The 20,104-nt window shown below is 45.7% G+C and overlaps 1 protein-coding gene and 1 non-coding gene across 2 annotated transcripts in view; both read left to right on the forward strand.

Moving 5' to 3' along the window:
* The first annotated feature begins 4,952 nt into the window (after positions 1-4,952).
* FLI1 (Fli-1 proto-oncogene, ETS transcription factor) overlaps positions 4,953-20,104 on the forward strand; it is a 172,199-nt gene continuing 157,047 nt past the window's right edge. The window contains exon 1 of the mRNA XM_006901379.1: positions 4,953-5,156. Coding sequence (XP_006901441.1) covers positions 5,139-5,156 — 18 coding nt within the window. The 5' untranslated portion in view covers positions 4,953-5,138. The remainder of the gene's footprint in view (positions 5,157-20,104) is intronic.
* On the forward strand, positions 17,962-18,033 carry TRNAG-UCC. Its single transcript has one exon. It is a non-coding gene; the product is annotated as a tRNA-Gly (tRNA).

Below are 20,104 nucleotides of genomic sequence, written 5' to 3' on the forward strand. Positions count from 1 at the left end.
AAGGCTGCCGGTACAAAAGGAGGGGAAGGATGAGGAGTAGGGAGGAAGCAGGAGATGGGGCTGAGGGCTCCAGAAGCCATGGCTGGCACTTCTCAGAGCCTTTTCGCCTTGCTGGTCCCCTGTCAAGCGTTGCTCTTGTATTTACTCTTTTATGGCCATGAAGCATCCAGAGGCCAGCTGGGCGCTTGGGTCACATCGATTTTATTTTTTTAAATTTAGGTTGTTTATTTTTCATTTCAATGAACATCTACAGAGATTTTGGGATTCCATTCATCCATTGTTGCACCCGTCTCCCCGCACAAACCCCTCCCTCCCCCTCCCCCCCCATTTGCTCCTCTCCTTGAAAAGCAAAAGAAAAACTCCCTCATTGGTATACAATCCCCTCCCCCCGCACCTCCCCAAACCCCACCCCCTACCCCCAAATATAATCCGATTTTAAACAGCAAAACACCGACCAGGGCCAAACGAATTGTACCCCGTCATTTCACCTTCACAACAGCCCTCTGAGAGGAGCCCTCTTATCATTGCCATTTTATAGATGAGGAAACCAAGGATCAGAAAATGAAGAATCTTATTTATGCTCATTAGTTGATAATTCAAGGCCACCGGCTGAAAGATCTTGAATCCCAGCATCGCTCTCGAGGAAGGATGGGGCCTGGCTGAGTGACGTGCGGTGTCACTGCCAGGCCCACTCCTGGATCCTCGCCCTCCCGACCCACTCTCCACCTTTGGGACCCAGCCGCGCTGCCACCCCACGCCAGCCAGTGTCTGGAAGCGCAGAACCTTGCGGGCCACGCCGCCCAGGGGCCGGTGCAGCACTTGGCCGCTTGGGTACAAGGACAACAGTTGTTTACTTAGAATGAACGTTGTTTAAGGAGACTGGCAGGTAGGGGCTAGTGCAAGGCGAGGCCTAAGCCCCCAACGCTCCCATCCTGGCGCCGCCACCGGTGAGGGTCTCCGCGTTCAGTCAGCCAGCCTCTCGGAGCCTCACGGGAGTCCTGGACTCCGCGGGGTCTGGGGACCCTGCAGGCCGCGGGCCGCCCCCCCCCCCCGGGGGGCAGCTCGTCAAGCCTCCGCCTCCCACGTCGCGTTTGGAACCTGCTTGGCGCTAAGGCACAAACGAGCGTGGCGAGCGGGCAAGGGGTGAGCAGGGGCCCTAAATCTTTCTTCAAATTTGTGAGTAGATGAAGTCTGAGAAGCAAATTCAAAGCAGGCGCGCCTGCAGAAACTTCCTGCAGAAATACGCCACGGCATTCACGCGCATCCAGTGGCGGCCCGAGCTGCCTTGTTTGGCTAAGGTCAGACGAGACTTGGGTTCTCCAATAAAAATAAATCTCAAATTAATTATGGCCCCGAGCTAGGGGGCAGACACTGGAAGCTGCAGTTGTGCAGTCTGGAGTTCTGGCGCTGGCTGGCCCACTCCCGCCCCCGCCCTCCCTCTCTCTCCCGCCTCTTCCCCACACTCCCCTCTCCTGTTTAGCCAGTTCGAATCCCCTGGCCGTGCTTGGCTTGGAGGGCGTGAGGAGCCTATCAGCATGCTCAGCTAGGCCTGGTGTCTTTCAGGGTTTGAAGTGACTGAAGCCCTGGACTCTAGAGGGACCCCAACACTGTTTCACTCCCTAGCAGGGCCTGGGGCTGGAGCGCCGAGAAGCTTGACCAAAAGGGCTGACACTGAGCGAGCCGAGATGTGGATGGCTTGGCCAGTCGCCTCCAGGACTTCCGCATCTTTGAAAATACTATCAAGTGCGGCTGGTGGGCTCCGATGGCGGTAATCCAAGCCAAAATCCTTTCTGAATACTACCTCCGGGCTCACCTTTCTAGAACTGAATCCAGACTGAGAAATGGCAGGGTCATGTTTCCCCCCAGATGGAAGGTTTTGAGTTTGTGTGTTCCTTTTCAGTGCGTGAGGCAGGCTTCCTTGGCCGTGAGCATCCCTCGACTTTAAAGTCAGCCTGGACTGGTGGAATGGGCGTCCCTGGTACCCGACACCAGCTCCGGGCCACCAGCCCTGCCCAGTCTGGGAAAGAGAGAGCCAGGCCGCTCCTGCTCCTGGTGAGCCAAAAAAGAGGGTGTGTGCAAGTGTGTGGGAGGGGGCCGGCCCAGCAGGGTGCGGGCTGGAGAGGCGAGGAACTGTGCTCCCTCCTACCCCAGGATCATTTTCATTTGTAGCAGGCTTCACCTTGCTCTCTATCAATTTGTTTCAATGCAAACATTCAAAATATTCTCTTTGGCTGCTCGTGAAAACAATGTGAGCTGCCAGGATCAAACTATCTTTCCAGATGTCTGGTGGAAACCACATTAAACAGGACAGACTTGTTTACTGTTGTGCTTGGTTAGGGTTTTTCCCTCTTTGGGATTTAAAAAAAAGGAGCAGCACAGGACTGCCATCAAACCCCAGTTATATAAGGGGCAAGCTTGTCCACCAGCACCTCGTGGGCAGGAAACCCGATATTCCCTCACAGAACGGTGCACAGCGGAGGGGCGCTGGCCTGGGCAGAGAGCCTGCGGAGGGCGGGGTTGGGGGGGAGGAGCTGTCTTGAGGGGGTGAGAACTGGGTAGGAGCTCTAGATAGTGGTAGTCCCAGAGCTTTGTCCCCAGGAGTCACAAAGGGGCAATGGTTATGCCCAGGTCAGCCTCTCATCTCCTCCCCCTCTCCTCATTTTGAAAATTGCAAAATTGCACTAGCTTTGGTTTTACAGGCAGAAACAATAAGTACCTCTGCCTTCCACAGCTAACTGAAAGGGGAAGAGCGCTCAGAGTGACCCATGCACATGAGCCCTTAGCCTGGAAAGGCAGTCCAGCGAAAGGCCTGGGTGGGAGGGTTCCTCACTTCGGAGACAACCCAGGGCTGGCGGGGAGCCAGGGCTGGAAACCTGAGTAGTGTGTCTGCCACCTAGGTGTCTTCTATGGAGGTGGGGGAGGGGGCATCTGCCCCTTCTGAAATGACCAGCTTGGCCAAAGAGACTCCCAGCACCCGGAAGGGCTAGCGGAGTTGGCTTCTTTTCTGACCCAAACCGGGTAGTGTGGGGTCCACTGATTTTTGGCGAGGTCAGGGTGGGAAGTGGTCTCCCCAGCGTCCTTCTGAAAAACCCTGTTGTCGTTTGAAAGTCAGCAGAGGCTGGGCTGAAAAGGAAACAATTTGGGGTTTGAAAGGATGTAATTCATTCTTCCTTTCCCTTTAACCTCTTTCCTCTCTGGAAAGCATGTGGAAACGCTGATGGGTAGAGCTAGCCGGCAAGCAAGCGGGCAGGCTGCGGGCAGGAAAGGGTTAAGCCTGATTTCTTTTAATTGAACTCCAGAGCTGGTGGCCCCAGGCAAAGGGGGGGGGGGACTGACCCCGCTAGCGGTAACCAGATGTGGCGGTCCCTGGGGAGACCCCGAGCAGGCCCCTGGATTGAGAAGCAGACAGAAGAGGGGGGAGTCCGCCCGGCCTCCGTGCTCCTCAACCCCCCCAACCCCCAGCGCCTTCGGAGCCTCATTTGCTGGCAGGCTGCGCTCGCCACTCTAGGTCTGATCACGTTCAGATCGGTGTCTGTATTCGAACACCTAATTGGAGTGGAATTGATGAGACTAATTTCGAGGGGAGGGAGGCGGGAGGAAGGGAGAGCAGCGAGCTCCCGGGCTCACTTGCTCCTGAGGAAATAAAGAACTAATAAGTCACCTTCATCGCCGCTGTGGATGAGAAACCTTTTGAAAAGTTTTCTTTCCCATTGGCTCGGAACTTCTCTGGATATTTTTCCTCTTTTCCCCAGGCGGACTCTTAAATAAAAGTGACACAGTCATAATCGTGGTCTGGAAAGCGTGAACAAGGTAAACCTGATTTGGAGGAGGTCGGGGCGAAGAGGGTCAGGCCAGAAGTCCTGGGGTCTCCTCACTGGAGGGATCTCAAACCTGTCTCAGTGGAAGCTGGCCACCCAGCAGGGATACTGGGAGGCATCTCTGGGAAGCCGCTGAGCAGAGGCAGGAGCTCCCGGGTGGAGGAGTGACGTTCCCAACAGAGGATGCCCAGGTCTCATACGGGAAAGGTGTGGGTCATCGTGGCCCCCTGTGCGTGCTGCGCCCCATGTCCCCCTGGACCAGGGAAGAAAGCGCAGAGAGTAGGCTCCTTGGGGCCAGGTGAAGTCAGAAAAGGCTCCGGCTCAGGGGCCTTAGTCGGGTGGTGGCATCCGCGTCAAGGTTTTGAGCCCTGGAATGAGCGCAGAGTTGGCCTGGGTGGGTCTCTGCCGTCCGCGGTCCCAGGTGCCTTTCAGGCGTAGAGCCGCGCGCAAAATCCGCGGGGTATTCTCTCTGAACGATCTGGGTCCCCAGTGGGTTGGGAGCTGCGTTCTGAGCCCCTAGTCCCAGAAGCCGGAGTGGAGAGAGAGCTTTGCCCTGATGCACTTTGTTCTGGGCGTCTCAGTGGAAGCTCCAGGCTACCCTCAGCCTAAATAAACTCCCTCCACCGTCTCCCCACCCCAACTCCACCCCCCACCCCGAGTTTTAAAACTCGGGCTGGAAAAAGCATTAATGAACGAAACTGTGGGAAGAAACGGAAAGTGAATGAGTCAGGAGGGCCACCTTCGGCCAACAGCCCCGGGAAGAGGAAGGAGGCCAAATTCTGGGGAAAATGAAGGGGGGCAGACTGCGAGAATTAGGGGCCAGACACTTGGTATGGCCCTCGGCTTTGTTCCCAGGGCGTCCTCCTATCCAGCGGCCAGGATTGTGCGTGCGCCGCGCACGCGGGCATCTGGGCATCGCGCGCATATTTATACAGCGCGTGTGATGCGAAAAGCAGGAGCCGCGGCAAGAGGCGCGGGGGCGCAGGGGAGGGAGGCCGAGGGGAAGCCAAGGGGGGGGGGAGAGAGAGAGAGAGAGAGAGAGAGAGAGAGAAAGAGTGAGAGAGTACTTCCTCTCCGACTTCGCAAAGTGAAGTCACTTCCCAAAATTAGCTGAAAAAAGTTTCATCCGGTTAACTGTCTCTTTTCGCTCCGCTACAACAACAAACGTGCGCGGGGCGGAGGGCAGGGCGCTCGCCCGGGACGCGCAGGGAGGCTGAGGCGCCAGAGGCCGCGTCGGGCCGATCCGCGGGGGCTGCGAGGGCGGGCTGCAACCGGGTCAATGTGTGGAATATTGGGGGTCTCGGCCGCAAATTTCGCCAAATGGACGGGACTATTAAGGTAAGCCACTGGCCGGCCCTGGTGGGCTGGGCGCGGGGTCCGGGAGGACGTGGCCAGCTCGCTGCTTCCTCTGCCCGGGCTGCCCGCCAACTCCTCGGGACTGGGGGCCGGGCGCCGTGACGGGGGCGCGGCCGGGCACCCAGGGGGGCCTGCCCGCACCCGGTGGGGCGCCAAGCCTGGGCCAGCAGGAGCCGGCAGGTTCCCGCGCCACCCCGCACGGGCGCTGGACTCGGGGGCGCGGGCGCTGGAAGGGCGGCGAGCAGTGCGGGGGCGGGCAGAGGTGCGGCCACCCGTGGGTTCCCGGCATACGGGCTGCGGGAGGCGATTCGCGCGGGCGTGTGCTGATGGGTGTGCGCCGGACTCCTCAGAAGGGAAGCCCTGTTGACATGTCAGCGTGCTTGGTTTCCTTTTCCTCTGCTCCCTGGCCGTGACCTGGGACCCCGGACGCCGCTTCCCGCCGCTCCTCTAGAACTCTCCACTCTGTCCCTGCCGCCCCGCCCTGTCGCTCTGGGGGACTCGCTTCGGGGAATTGGGCCCAATGCTGGTTTCTCTGATCCCGCACCATCGGAGCCTTCTCTCTCCGCGCCCGGGTCTCGGTCTCGGACGCAAAGCAGCAAGCGCGGGGCTGAGGAGGATCAGACTCCCGGAGCTGACTGGCCGCTTCCCCGGGGAAGCGGGCTGGAGCAGGGAGGAGCAGCCTAACGTGCCAGGCAGCTCACCGAGGCCGTGGAATGAATGGGTCCCGGAGCCCTCCCCGAGGCCGCCGCGCAAGCCCCGGCGGGGTTTCGTCTGGAAAATCTATTAGATAGTGAGGTGGGGACTGGCAGAGCCCGCTGCACCCCAGAGCCGGAGGAACCGACTGCGCCACTACAGTAGAGTAAGAGGAGGTTAAGATGTTGTGTTTGGAGAAGTCTAGAGATTTTTGTCCTCTGGGTGGGGTTTAAAGAGAGTGGCTTCTATTTTCTGAGGATTTCCCCCTCCCCCTCTAAGTTTGAAACGTACTGACTTAGCTAAAAACCGTCAAGCGAAAGAACTTTAAAATATGGAGATAACTGCAATAGGCGATTGAAAGTCTGTCAATCTGAGTTCCTCAAACCTAAGTGTGGGTAATAAGTAGGTGAGAGATGTGGGGGGAGGGAACCATTTTATGCATATTTGTCTCCTTCGTGGTGTGTCCATACAAGTACTTAGGACCCGTCTTGCAAGATGCTCCAATCTAGAAAACGCTTCGGCAGGACACAGCCCTCCACACACCCCCTGATCACATTGTAAAGGATGGTAGGAGGGCCCCAGGATCTTGGCTTGACTGCACAGCTCAGACCTCTAAGCACAGGCCCTGAGCAAATGGAGGAAGCTGCGGGCTGCTACCCAGGATGTGCTAACCCCTTAGACACACACACACACACACACACACACACACACACACACACACATACACGCAGAGATGGCATGAGGGACATTGAGAACCTAGGTGGATCAGGAACTAGGTACTCAGGCACTAGTACCTGGGATGAGAGTGCAGGCTTTTCCTTTTAGGTAGGTGGTGAGAAGCTTCAAGGACTTTTGAGTTCTCCTTGCTGTGCCCTTGTTTGTTATCTGGGTGATCTGGCTGTGAGGGCCACTCATCCAGCAGTGGCTTATCAGATAAGCTCATGAGAAGGATCACATCCTTCATGTATACTTTGGTATTTAAATTGTGTAAGAATCAATTTCCTGTGCATGTCTGATAGTTGAGTGTTGGGGTTCCTAGACCCCATTCCACATTACCCCCACATGTGTTCAAGAACTGTAATTGGAGAGAACAGTGGACTGGGTGAGTTCTAGTCTGGTTGCGAGGATATACAAGTCATTAAACCTAACAGAATCTCTGAATCATTGTGTGTAACCATGAAATAGTGGCATTGTTAGTCTATTTGAAAATCCTTCTTCTCTGAAAAGATTGTACTCACAAGCTCTTACAAGAATTTGAACCTTCATAGGCCTATAAACCCAGTCTTGAACTGATAGAGGTCTAAGGAGACTTTATCTCATTTGTGTATACAAATTCAAAATGTCTGTTCCCACTTAGATTCACCTTGAAACATTAGCTGTGAATGATTTTGGGGTGTGTTTATTTGGCTTTTTAATGCACTTGTGTATAAGGCTTGGTGCTGTGAGTTCAGCACAGGACGCCTAACTGACTGAATGGTTTAGTGGTTCAAACCGACTCCATGGGAGAAAGATTCCAACCACAGTCTGCCTTTGTAAAGATGAATGACCTCAGAAACCTATGGGGCAGCTCTGCTCAATGGGTGAGTCAGAGTCAGCTTGCTGCAACAGTGGACACCGACTTAGGTGATGTAGTACATTAGTGTTTGAATCTCCTATCTGCTCAGGGAAGAAAGGAGAGCAGTTTCTTTCTGTGAAGTTTTACAGCCTCAGAAACCTGAGGGAATGTTGGAATCCACTCAACAGCAGTGGGGTAGGTGGGTATCAGAGCTCACAAGGTCATTTGGTCCCAGAAGCCAGAGAAGTGTAGATTTCTTCACAGCTCATTATTCTGTGCATAATTTACACAATTCTATGTAATTACTAAATCAATCTCATTGTCCTTATTATGAGAAATCCTTTTGTATCAAGCAGCCTTCTTCCATGTTTTCTGTGAAGACTCTGGGTGTCAAATTTGGCTCATTGAAGTTGGTGGGATTCATTGCCTCCTTCTTTGGCCATGCATAAGTTAATCTGTGATACAACCCCACCCATGCTTCTAAGAGTGATTCTGTCAGTGTTGAAAAAACATGTGATACTGCTGGCTAGGTGAAATGACCTGATTTCAGACACAGCAGTTGTAACTATTTCATCTATGGATACTTAACTCGAGCACATACCATTGTTAATAAGGGTAAAGAAATTGTGGTGGATGAAATAGGGAAATGAAATATATGGCTTCAAGTCAGGAAACCCAGGTCCTTCACATGTTTTGTGCCCATCAACAGGGCACTTAGCTCAAATAGAAAATATGCCCAGAGTAGCTCCTTTGTCAAAAATTTCAGTAAGCATTGAAGTCTGGCAGTGCAGTTGAAAAGGAGCTCTGGTGGTACAGTGGTTAAATCCTTGACTGCCAGCCAAAATGTCCTCGGTTGGAACTCTCCAGCCAAGCCATTTCATGAAAGGATCAATGAGGCTGACTGCATCCATGAAAGAGTCAAAGAAACCTGTCCCTGTGGGACAGTGGTACACCACCACCACTACTTTATTTGAATATATTTTAGTTGGATTTTTCCTTGGTATAGGATTTGTAGCGATTAATTGGCCAGAATACTAGATTATAACTGATCACACGGAGGGAAGAGTTGGCCCATCTTTCTCCTGCTAAGCAGTTGGTGGATTTGAACTGTGAGTGCAGCTCTTTAGCACTGGGCCACCAGAACTCCCTTCACAATAAGGATTGAAAATTCACCCACTTTTCCTCCTTACTGTCGCCTAGAATCATGACCACTTAGAAATACTTTCCTCAGGTTTTTCTCAAATGATGACTTCTATTGGGCTTGTGAATGATTTCTAAAAAAAAAAAAAAGCAAGCTTCTGTCTACTTCAACTGCTGCACAAATTCAGGACGATAGAGAATATGTAGCTTGAAATTCTCCATTTAGGTGAAAGCAAAGATACAGGGTTGTTGAGTGAATTATCCTAGATCACATGCAGATAGACTCAGGTCGGCATTTGGGCCTCCTCCCTCAGGTTGTGCTCTTCCCACTGTACCTCCATCACTTCATTTATGCTCATTCTGTTAGGATGCATTAGAGAGTCCTAGAAGTCCTGTGTGTGTGATCTTTAAAAGAAGACTAGGAACAGTCTGCACTTGGCACTAAAGATGTGGCTGATAGCTGTTGAAAAATGTATTAATGTAGTCTTGAAAAATCTATACACTAAAATAATTTTGAAACTTTCAGGTAGGATTTTTCACACAATTGTTTTCCAAAATAAATCTTTTTGTCTTAAGATAAAGAAAATAAGCTATTCAATATCAGGAGACAGCAAAAACTGCGGTATTTCATATAAATAATGAATGAAATCCATTGTTGACCAGTGTTCTTAGGTGTTGTTGACTGTGACTTATAGTAATGTATAAACAACAGATCTGAACCTTGCCCAGTCCTTCACTGTCCTTACAATCTCTAAGATGCTTGATACCATTGTTACCGTAAGTGTGCTAGTCCATTTGATTGAGGGTCATCCTCTCTTTCAATGATCTTTCAACATGATGTCTGTCTCCAAGGACTAGTTCTTCCTGAAAATATACTCAAAGTCAGTGAGATGAAGCTTCACTGTTCTTGTGTCTAAGGAGCACTTTGGTTGTACTTCCTTTTAGACAGATTTGCTTGTTCTTTTGGCAGTCCGTTCAGTACCCGTCTCCAACATCACAATTCAAATGCATCAATTTTTCTGTCATCATTAGTCATTGTCCAACTTTAAGATGCATAGGAAGTATTTGAAAATACTGTGACTTAGGTCAGATGTGCCTTAGTCTCCAAACTGACATCTTGCTCTGTAGAATTTTGGAGAAGTCCTTGATAATGGATTTTCCCTATGCAACATGTCTTTTGATTCTTGTCTGCTGCTGCTCTGAGTATTTATTGTGGATCCAAGTAAAATGAGATAATTGACAATTTTATTATTTTCTCCATCATTCATGAGGTTGTCTATTGTCCACTAGTGAAGATTTTTATTTTCTTAATGTTGAGATGTAATTCATCATCATGTAGTCTTTGATCTGCTACAGTAATTGTTTCAAGTCGTCTTCATTTTCAGCAAACAAGATTGTTCCATCTGCATAATATATATTGTTCATGAATCTTCCTCAATCCATAACTGTTGTTTTATGTACCTTTGAGTGGGAACTGACTCACAGCTGACTCTCCAGGTGGTTTTCAGAGGTAATAAATCACAAGGGAGGGGATTTTTTTTCTCCTACAGAGCAGCTGGTGAATTCAAACCATTTGCTTCTGAGTTGGCAATGCAACTCTTTACCACTAAGCCACCAAGCTCCTAAGTAAATAGGGTGAGTTTTCATTTAAACTCTTTCATTAATTGAACATTTGACTATTTTAGTGTCATACATTTAGATACCCCGAAACATACCTTTTTAGACTATGTATTAAGCATATCTTAAATTACAGCCACACTGAATAAGATTTATAACTTCTATAACTTATATTTATAACTTATATTATGCTGTGGCATAACAGCAAGAAGCCATGCTGCTGTTCTGAAAGGCACACAGTTCAAATCAGTTAGCTGCTTCACAGGAGAAGGATGGGCAATCTTTTCCTACGCAATTAACTGCCTCTGAAAACCTGCCTGAGGGTCAGTATGGGTCAGTTCTGACTCCATGGTCCACAACAACAGTAACAACATCTTCTTTTGTTTAAGAGGGTGGTTGATTTGAATTATACCTGTTTTCTAGAAATGTGGCATTTGTCCAATGCCACTACTTATTTTCTAGCAAAAGAAGTTGCAAAATTTTCTTTAATGATGAGCCACCAGCAGAAATTCTAGGATATTTAAATATTTATTTTCCTTTAATTTCCAAATATATGGTTAAATTGTAAATCTATACACAGGCCATAGGCAGGTCTTCATCTTCACTGGAATAGCCTAATTATATCTGAAACTTAATGTTCAGGTTTTCCTGTTTGGCCCAATTGTCTAGAGTTTCCATTAGGCCAACTTGAAGTCTAGAAAGAAAAAGCCACTTTCATATAATTTTAGACATCTACAATGACTGGGTAATGGAGGTAGGTGTGTCAGAGACAATAAGATTGGCACAGGATAAAACAGGGTTTAGGGCTGTTATACATAGGGTCGCTATGAGTCGCAGGCCACTCGATGGTACATAACAACAACAACAACAACAAAAGAACCACCACCACCTTCATTGTATAGGTATAGTATATTGTTTTTGTTGTTTTGAACAGCCTGATATTTTTGGAGTCTGTACCTACAACAGTCTGTCTAGATCTAACATTTGCTTGTTATTTTGTAGAAAACTCTCTAGGCTAAATTTAGGACATTGGCTGTTTGGCAGGTACATGCGTACACTACATGTACACACATACGTGAGCACATAAACAACCTCACAAAACCCTTAACCAGTCATATAACATTTTTCGTTGTATTAAAGCTATGCAGGTGTCTTTTCCTCTGCAGAAGACCACACCTTGTTTCACTTTCTGTTGCTTTAATGGTTTAGTCTCTTTAGTGGTCATCTCATCTATGTACTGTTTCCTCGGTGAGATGGTATTGTTAGGTGATACCATATCTTCAGGAATTACAGTTCTGATACTAACCTGTTAGGCCCACCTAGTCAGCCTGCCTACTTATGGTCAGCAGTGGGCTCCATTCATTGTTTATATGCAATACTGTATTGTTTAGGAATTACAGTTCTGCCACTGAACTGTTAGGCCTGTGCACTTCAAGATATTTCTCCACAGGGAATGGCTGGGGATTCTTTATCCTTATGCCAGTGTCTCAGAGGTTTTGCAGAATTAGATGAACAGTGTTTGTGTCTGTGCAAACCTAACTGGCTTTCTGGAGGGCTGTCATCTCACTGGCTTTGGCACCATACACTGACTGGTGTGTGGGCACTGATGTGAAGCCACACAGTAGGGCAAAAGAATTGTTGCCAAGGTGACCTAGCAGGAGGATAGCTGTGTGTGCAAGGAAAGTGCAGTTAAGTGTAATGATAGCCCAGAGGAAGTAGTGGCAGAGAGAGCTCTAATGTTAATAGTTTTTGGTTTACAAATCACTTTCATGTACACTATTGCATTTAATCTTCACAGCAGTCCAATAAGATGAAGCATCAGCACACGTCCATTTTAGACAGAGGATATTAAAGTTTACAGTGGTTCAGTAACTTGTTCAAGATTACAGGTAACAGAACTATATTTTAAGTCCAATGTTTCTGGTTTGGGAATGTTGCTTCTCCTACCTACACCACGCACATGCCTCTCTGCATAAGTGGTTCTGCACCTAATCCTTGAAGGATCTGAAGGACTTTTTTGCAGAGGAAGTTTGATGTTCGTGGGTGTGTAGGGAAGACGAGTTTTGTGGAAACTAGTGGAAAAAGAAGGTGGAGTGGAGTCAGTGTGTGGATTAAGATTAGGGACCTTGCTTTTGTGCAGCCAAGTCCGTCCTGAGTCATGGAAACCCATGTGTTGTAGAAAAGAATTGCCCTTGAGAATTACGGATTTTTTATTTTATTTCTTTTAGCTGAAGCCTTAACAGAAGAAGTTTGCCAAGACTTTGTTCCGTGGTGTCACTGGTGGCTCAGACTGCCAACATTTTCATTACCAACTGTTTACATCACCCCGGGAACTGAAATGGCATAGCATAGTTTGAACCTTGTAAAGCACTTAAGATGGAACGATCAGAAATTTTTGAGTGGAGGGATGGTGAAACTATGAGTGGAATCCTTCCTGTTATCATCCCACTACTCAGCAGATGGAGATGGAAGTGCTTTCAGAGGCCACCCCGTGAGCAACAGTCAAAATCCAAGGCAGAAAATTGACAATCAGTGCTATATCTATCTGGAGCTATGGTGGCCTGGTGGCAAGAAGCTGTGCTGCAATCCTGAAGGCACTTGGTTCAAATCAACCAGTCACTCCATGGGGAAGGGTAGACAGTCTCCTCCCTTCCATTAACTAACTGCCTTTGAAAACCCACTGCCAGAGGGGCAGATATAGGTCGGTTCTGACTCGATGACATACGACAACAGCCACCCTTTATCTATAAAGACTTATGTTTATTAAGTGCAGAGTGGGGGGGAGGGAGGGACAAACCTCTTGAAATATACTTATTCTTGTGATTCCTTTCTTGATACCTTTACCACTGGGGTCCTGGGGATTTCACAATGGGTCATTCGATTGGCCCATCTCTCCTGGGCTACAGTTTTAGTGCCTTTTAGAATGAGTCAGCAGATAGTCCTTGAGAAGCGACAAAAAGGAAAGGTGTTTCCCTGAAACTCAAATCAAATTTCTATGAAAATTCAGAGAGGTCTGCCATTCTTTAATGAACTCATTAGACCTGTTATCTCAGTTGGAAATATGAACATTTCACCCAGGCAATTCAGTCTCTCTGAGTGATCACCATTGTTCAAATAAGGTCAGAGACTGAGTGTTCAGATGCATATTTAGATAATTCAGAGCAACTCAGAGGAGCTCTTAAATCGTTCATAAATTGAAAATTGTACCAAACGCAAAAGTGTTTGAGATTTTCAATCATAATAAAGATTCCAGAGTACATTTCCCCCCCAAACTACCTCAAAGAGTATTCAGACTTGACAATTGAAATTCATTCCCAGTTTTCCAGTCAGTGCTGCGTCCAAGGTACTGAGAGGCCTTCTATCATGTCTCGCTGCACACATGCAGGATGCCAGGATAGTTAACACCATGGAAGTCTTAGCCTGGACTTTGTAGACACATGGACAGCTGTCATCAAGCAGCATTGTTGAGTCTGCATGTTTGGTTTACATGGACTTTATGTGCAAGGAATTTGCATGTGAGCTGTTTCATAGTAGCTTTCTTGCACCACATATGTGAAAGCAAACAGATTAATCTCTCTGAAATTACTCAGTTTGAAAACTCTCTTTAAGTTATTACTATTAGAGTTTATATGCTTACTTAGATTGTTTAGATTGAAGTTCATATTCTTCAGAGCCATCATGTCTTTAAGCATTATCACTCCATTCCTCTACTCAACCAAAAGTTGAATACAACTGCCACCATAGTAAAGTGGTGGTGTTGTTAAGTGCTGTTGAGTCATAGGTAACTCATAGCGACCCTATGAACGAAGGACCTGAATACTTGTATAACTTTAATCTTTTCTCCAGGTTCATAGGGTTTCTGGAAGCAAGCTATTTTGGAAGTGGAAACCAGTCCTGATTCCAAGCTTGTTTTAGTCGGGGATCTCCACCAAACACTGTCCACCATTATCACATTTGACACATCAGTGTCACACTGTTCAGCTCCACAGCAACCATGAGTTACCTCTGTATGGCAAGTGGACAGACTAGGGCTATACGACCTAGAAGAATGTTTGACCAAAAACAAACACAAGTGTGAGGGCAGGGAACTAAAGTCACCAACCTTTGGGAAGTGTGTGTGTGTGTGTGTGTGTGTGTGTGTATAATATATATATATAAATATATATATCTCACCAACCAACCAAATACCAAAATGACTGTTCCTACTAGACTACTGGGGAGTGTGGATGTCTCTACTTTGTGATTTTGAGCTCTTTGAGTGTTGAGATTCCAAAATACCCATTAAGGACTCTACATTTGTGCTTTATTAGTAAAAGGAAGTTTGGACATCTTTCCCCAAATGGAGCAACCACATTCCCCTCCCTCTGAATGAGACAACTCAGCTGTGTAACTGATTTTTGAAAACTAGAACTTTAGCCAAGAAGTCTCTTTTTCCTTTTATTGTTTCTTTCTCAGCTTTTTTGCATATTGATACAAAAGAAAGGTACTATAAAGTGGAAAAGCAAACAAGAAACAAGAAAAGATATTTTTCATACATAAAATAGAGGACAAATGCCTTACATTGCAATAAGAACAAGATATACTACTCAACAGGAAAATAGATGCAATGAGTAGACAATCACAGAAAAAGAAACATCGATGGAAGCCCATAAGCATACGTGTCCAAGAACATTGATCTCGTGCATAAAGAAAATAAACTGAAAATAATGAAGTTCCAGCATTTGTCATATATGGATTAACAAAGATGAAAGCTGTTTACTAAAACCCTGCGTTAGAAGCAGTAAGACAGAATGTTACTCTGGTCTCTTAAAAGTGAATATTTAAGTTCTCACAATCTTTCTTGAGGGAACTCTGCAAATATCCAGTGAGATATTAATTATTTAAATTTGATTACAATTCCAAGTATTTAATAATATACACATATACCAAAGATATATGTAAAAAGTTTATACTACAGTATTGTTTATAATGGAAAAACCCAGGGGATACAGTAGTTGGCTAGGTAAGAAATTATGGAAGATTCATAAAAGAAAATGCTGAGTAATTGTTAAGTGGGATAGAATCAGTTATCTATATATATTGATTTACAAAGCTTCCCAAAGTATGTGGCAAAAAATAAGTTCAAATTTATTTGACGGACACTGAAAGTATGCACATCTGTGTGGTCCTTTGTGCATGGATAACCTCTAGAGGGAGGCTCAAGGAACAGCTGCCAGAGAGTGATCACCGCTGGGCAGGGAAAGTGGACTGGTACTTATCACACTGAAAACTTCTGTAGATTTTATTTTTAAAAATAGTTTCTATTTATAATTGAAAGACACTATTTTAACAAGGGAGAATGAAGGACTATTAGAAGTAAACTTTTCAAGTGCCAGGAACCCCATTATTTTATCCTGAACATGCTGATCATTCAGATTTCTGAATCCCATAATGAAGTAAATACAGGAAGAAATTATTTAGACAGGAATTTAAATTCTAGTCTGAGCTCTACCCCAAACTAGCTAAATTATGAGATCTTACTGTTATTTTTGCGTTTAAGTGAACCAAATCATAGCTGATTCTCCACTGGGTTTTCAGAGGGAGTAAATCACAAAGGAGGAGATTGTCCGTCTTTCTCCCACAGAGCAGCTGTGGATTCAAACTGCGTGGCTTTGGGTTAGCAGAACAAGTTCTTACCACTGAGCCACCTGAGCTCCCTGTTGGAATCTTACACAACTCATTTCACTCTATCCATGTAAAAACTTCACATGTGCAAAATAAAGATATGACTTTGAAATTTCCATTCAGCATTTGTGTTTTTATGACTATGATCCTGGGCAGGTTTTAAGAACGAGTCTTATTTGGGAGAGCATGGGTAAACATTCCATCTGCGACCATGTGGCTATTCCTCAATCAGGGTGCTTAAGAGAGTAACCTTGGAGGCCAGTTGAAGGCAAGGGCTGCAGGGAGGTGCTCTGTGAAGTTCTGTGAACTGGTGGTAATTACAGTCAGGTGACCTTGGGGCTATGATACCTTTGCATCAGTGTGAGCTGAGAAGAGGATCTGATTTTACTTTGGGATTCTTAGACGTAACCCCCCAATTTAGTCTTGTTTAAAGTCCAAAGCATATTAGGCCCCAAGTGCCTTTCCACTTGACTTTAAAAAACATTCTATTTAACAGAGAGGAAATTGAATTTATCTGGTTTTAATTCATTTACACTTAGTTTTTTGGTGGTTTTTTTTTTTTTTAAAAAAAAAAAAACCACACACAGTATTTTAAGGATTTATTTGATGCCTCAGAATAATTTTTAGATTATTAATGAATTTTCTGGAAGGGTTATTTTTTCTTCTAACAGGAAGTGGTATGGCACTATGGCAAACACACTCAACCCCAGAAGGTCCAGTTCACTGTGAAATTGTGTCTTCTACCATTTTTCATGAGCCTTAATGGCTCCAGACCAAACCTGTGTTTCCCTTGTACTAATCTAGGAGCAAGAGGACCACTCATTTCATTTTCTGTCTAAAGGGGAATAACAGTGAGGAATATAATTTAAAATAATAGGAAAAAGAAAATGTTATTATCTACTTCTTTCTTTATATCAGTATATACTCTAGCTTTTGTAGAATCATATTTCATCCCTTTTAACAGCCTTTAATGTAAGATAACTCACTCGAGATCTTACAGCTAGAAAAGTGGAGCCAATCATTTGAACCCCACTCCCTTTTCCTCCAGAGTTCATACAGCATGTTGTTGTGAGTTGCCAATTCACACCAATAATTCTTTGTACAATGAGATTGAACCATTGTGAGCCAGACAGGCTTTTCTTCCTGTTCGTCTTAGTCTGGAGGTAGGTGCCAGACAAAACTGTGCAGCATACAGCCGCACACAGCCTTTGCTAACAGCTAAGTGGTGGCTGTACAGCAGATGCATTACCTGAGGATCGAGCGCAAGACTCCTGCTTGAAAGGCAACACCTTTGCACTTAGCCACCAATGAACTCTTTAATAGAGCTTCTTTCCAGACTTATAAACACATCCACATAGCTTAGTCTTCATAATTGTTGTTGTAGTTGTTATGTGCTGTTGAGTTGCCTGCAACTCATAGCGACCCTATGTACAACAGGCCTAAATCCTGCTCTATCCTGAGCCAATCTTATTGTCTTTGATACACCTACCTCCATTACCCCCGTCCCTGAATCATAGAGGATTTTCCTCTCCTGCGCTGTCCCTCCACCCTCCTAAACATGACATCCCTCTCCAATGACTGAACCCGCCTTACAACATGTCTAAAGTATGTCAGACGAAACTTCAGAATCCTTGCCTCCAGGGAGCAACAGCCTGGCTTCACTTTCTCCAGGATGAACTTGTTTGTTCTCCTAGCAGTTCATGGTATATTCAATACTCTTCTCCAACACCACAGCTCAAAGGGTATCAGTTCTCCTATCATCCCTAGTCATTGTCCAGCTCTCTGATGCATAGCAAGTAATTGCAAAACCATGGCCTGTGTCAGGCGCACCTCAGTCTCCAGACTGACATCGTTGCTCTTCAGTATTTTTGGGAGGTCTCTGACAGAAGACTTTCCCAATGTAATTTGTCTTTTAATTTTCTGGATGCTAGTACCAAGAGTGTTGATTGCAGATCCAAGCAACCTGAAGCTGTTAACAATCTCAATCTCTTCACCATCTATCATGATGCTGCCATTTGGCCCAGTGGTGAGAGTTTTTGCTTTCTTGATGTTGAGCTTCAATCCATATTGAAGGCTGCAGTCCTTGACCCTCTGCAACAAATGATTCAGGTCCTGAAGGTGTTGGTAGTATAGTGGTTAGCATACCTGCCTTCCAAGCAGTTGACCCAGGTTTGATTCCTGGCCAACGCAGGTGCAAATGGCTGCGTGTCTTCATAATTAGGAGAGGCTAATTGAAGAAGGACACGATGCTCAGAAGGGTGGAAGGTTGGAGAAGGAGAGGAAGAACCTCAACCATGTGGACTGACATGGTAACTGCTGCAGTGTGTTCTTGTATGTCAGAAGCGTGAAGATGGCACAGGACAGAACAGAGTTCAGAACTTTTCTTGATAGTGTCACTGCGGGATATACTTGGCTCGATAGCACCTAACAACAACAAAATTGAGAATTAAGGGAGCTCTGGTGGCCTGATGAATAGAGTTTCGCTGCCAACCCGAAGGCGAGCAGTTCGAATTCTCTAGTTGCTCCTTGGGAGAAACAAGAGCAGTCTCCTCTTGTGTGATTTACAGCCCCTGAAAATCCACTGCAAGGACCAGTTGAATCACTTCCTACTCGATAGTGATGGGTTTTACTGTGTTACTCAGGACTCTGTGAGTACTGCTTTTATTATCTATTTTGTCTTTTAGTATCAGGTAACCCCCATATACTTTCATCATGGTCAGATTTATTACTCAATTCTCTACTGACCTTGACTCAAAAAGGCCTTAAGCATTGTATTGCCCAGATCCTGCCTTTGTTTGTGCATAGACTAGACAGTGGACAAGAAAGTAGACAACTAACTGGTTTTGTTTTACCTAAAAGAGCTAAAACCCCCCAACAACCCAGCAAAACCAAAACCTACCCTACGGATGTCAAGTAGATCCCAGCTCCTGGGTGACCTTACTAAGTCTTCTGAGACTATAATGAATCTTTATGGAAGGAGATTCCCCAGCTTTCTTCCACAAGGCAGCTAGTGAGTTCAAAGGACTGGTCTTCCAGTTACCAGCCTGATTCATGATGCCCTGACTATACCAGTGAGGCTCCTTCAGTGAGCTAAGGGGATGATATACTGAAAAGAAAGCACAATAGAGAATATACTTAACCTTTGACTGAATATGCTTGCTTTCCTTTTCATCCACCTACCCTTCATCTCTTTTTCTCTCTTGCTCCTACTTTTCTCTTCATTGTCTTTGACCCATGTACATGCACAACTGCATGTTTTAAAAAACAGATTTGGGAGTTACGAAAAATACAAAGAAGGGAAAGTTTGCAAAGTTAAAAGGAAATCATAGAGAAAATGTAGCTTCAGGCTCCAGTTTCTCCTGAATAGCATTTCTTGTTATTTCAAGGCTGATTGACTTATAACTGCATCCAAAGCCATCTCACCTCAGTTGCTTTTATCAGCCCAAGTGTGATTTCCTGCGGACTGGCCCAGCTTCCTGATGTATTTCCTTTTTCCTTTGGCAGAACAAAGAACTCATACTCCATGGATCCTTGGGACCAAACATAATTTAGCACTGAAGAATCTATTCTTTTAAATTTTTCATTCTCAGTGCCTGTGGTCCATTGCCTGCCTTTGCACCTCTCTACATTATCATGTTAAACTCGACATACAATTATCAGGAGCTAATGAGCCACTTGAACCATTATAATTGCAGTTTGGTTTCATAAAAATAAAGAACATTAAACCATGTGTCCTCACTAACACTTCATGAGCACTCACTTAACCCACAAACACTGAATACCTCACTATATGGAATTTATTCTGTTGTTATCCAAATTCAGCATTACAGGTCAGCAAAACCCCCTTTTATATGATTTTCCCCCCACTGTTTTAAGGTCTAACTTTGGAAACTTGGATATAAGAAGACAAATTTTAAAAGACATTTAAAGGAGTATCTAAGTTGACTAAAGAAGAACACCTAGAAATTATGAGGTTGTTACTTTCCCCTTGCCTAGGATATCCTATAGCACTTCTTAGCTTCTGTCTTTTGTCCCTTCTCAAGGGAAAGCCCATTACATTAAGCATAGCCCAAGGTTAAAAAAAAAAAAAGTTAAATGAGTTGCTTATATTTCTGTCACATCTCCTAAAGCAACTATCACACACTGCCTTAATCTTTTTTTTTCTTTATTTTATTAATTTTCATACACATTTACAGAGATTTTGGGTTTCCATTCATTCATTGTTGCACTATTCTCTCTACCCTCCTCCCAGTTTGTTCTT

Source organism: Elephantulus edwardii, unplaced genomic scaffold (assembly GCF_000299155.1).
Source record: "Elephantulus edwardii isolate Elephantulus edwardi_28Jun2011 unplaced genomic scaffold, EleEdw1.0 scaffold00323, whole genome shotgun sequence".
Taxonomy (NCBI): Eukaryota; Metazoa; Chordata; class Mammalia; order Macroscelidea; family Macroscelididae; genus Elephantulus; species Elephantulus edwardii.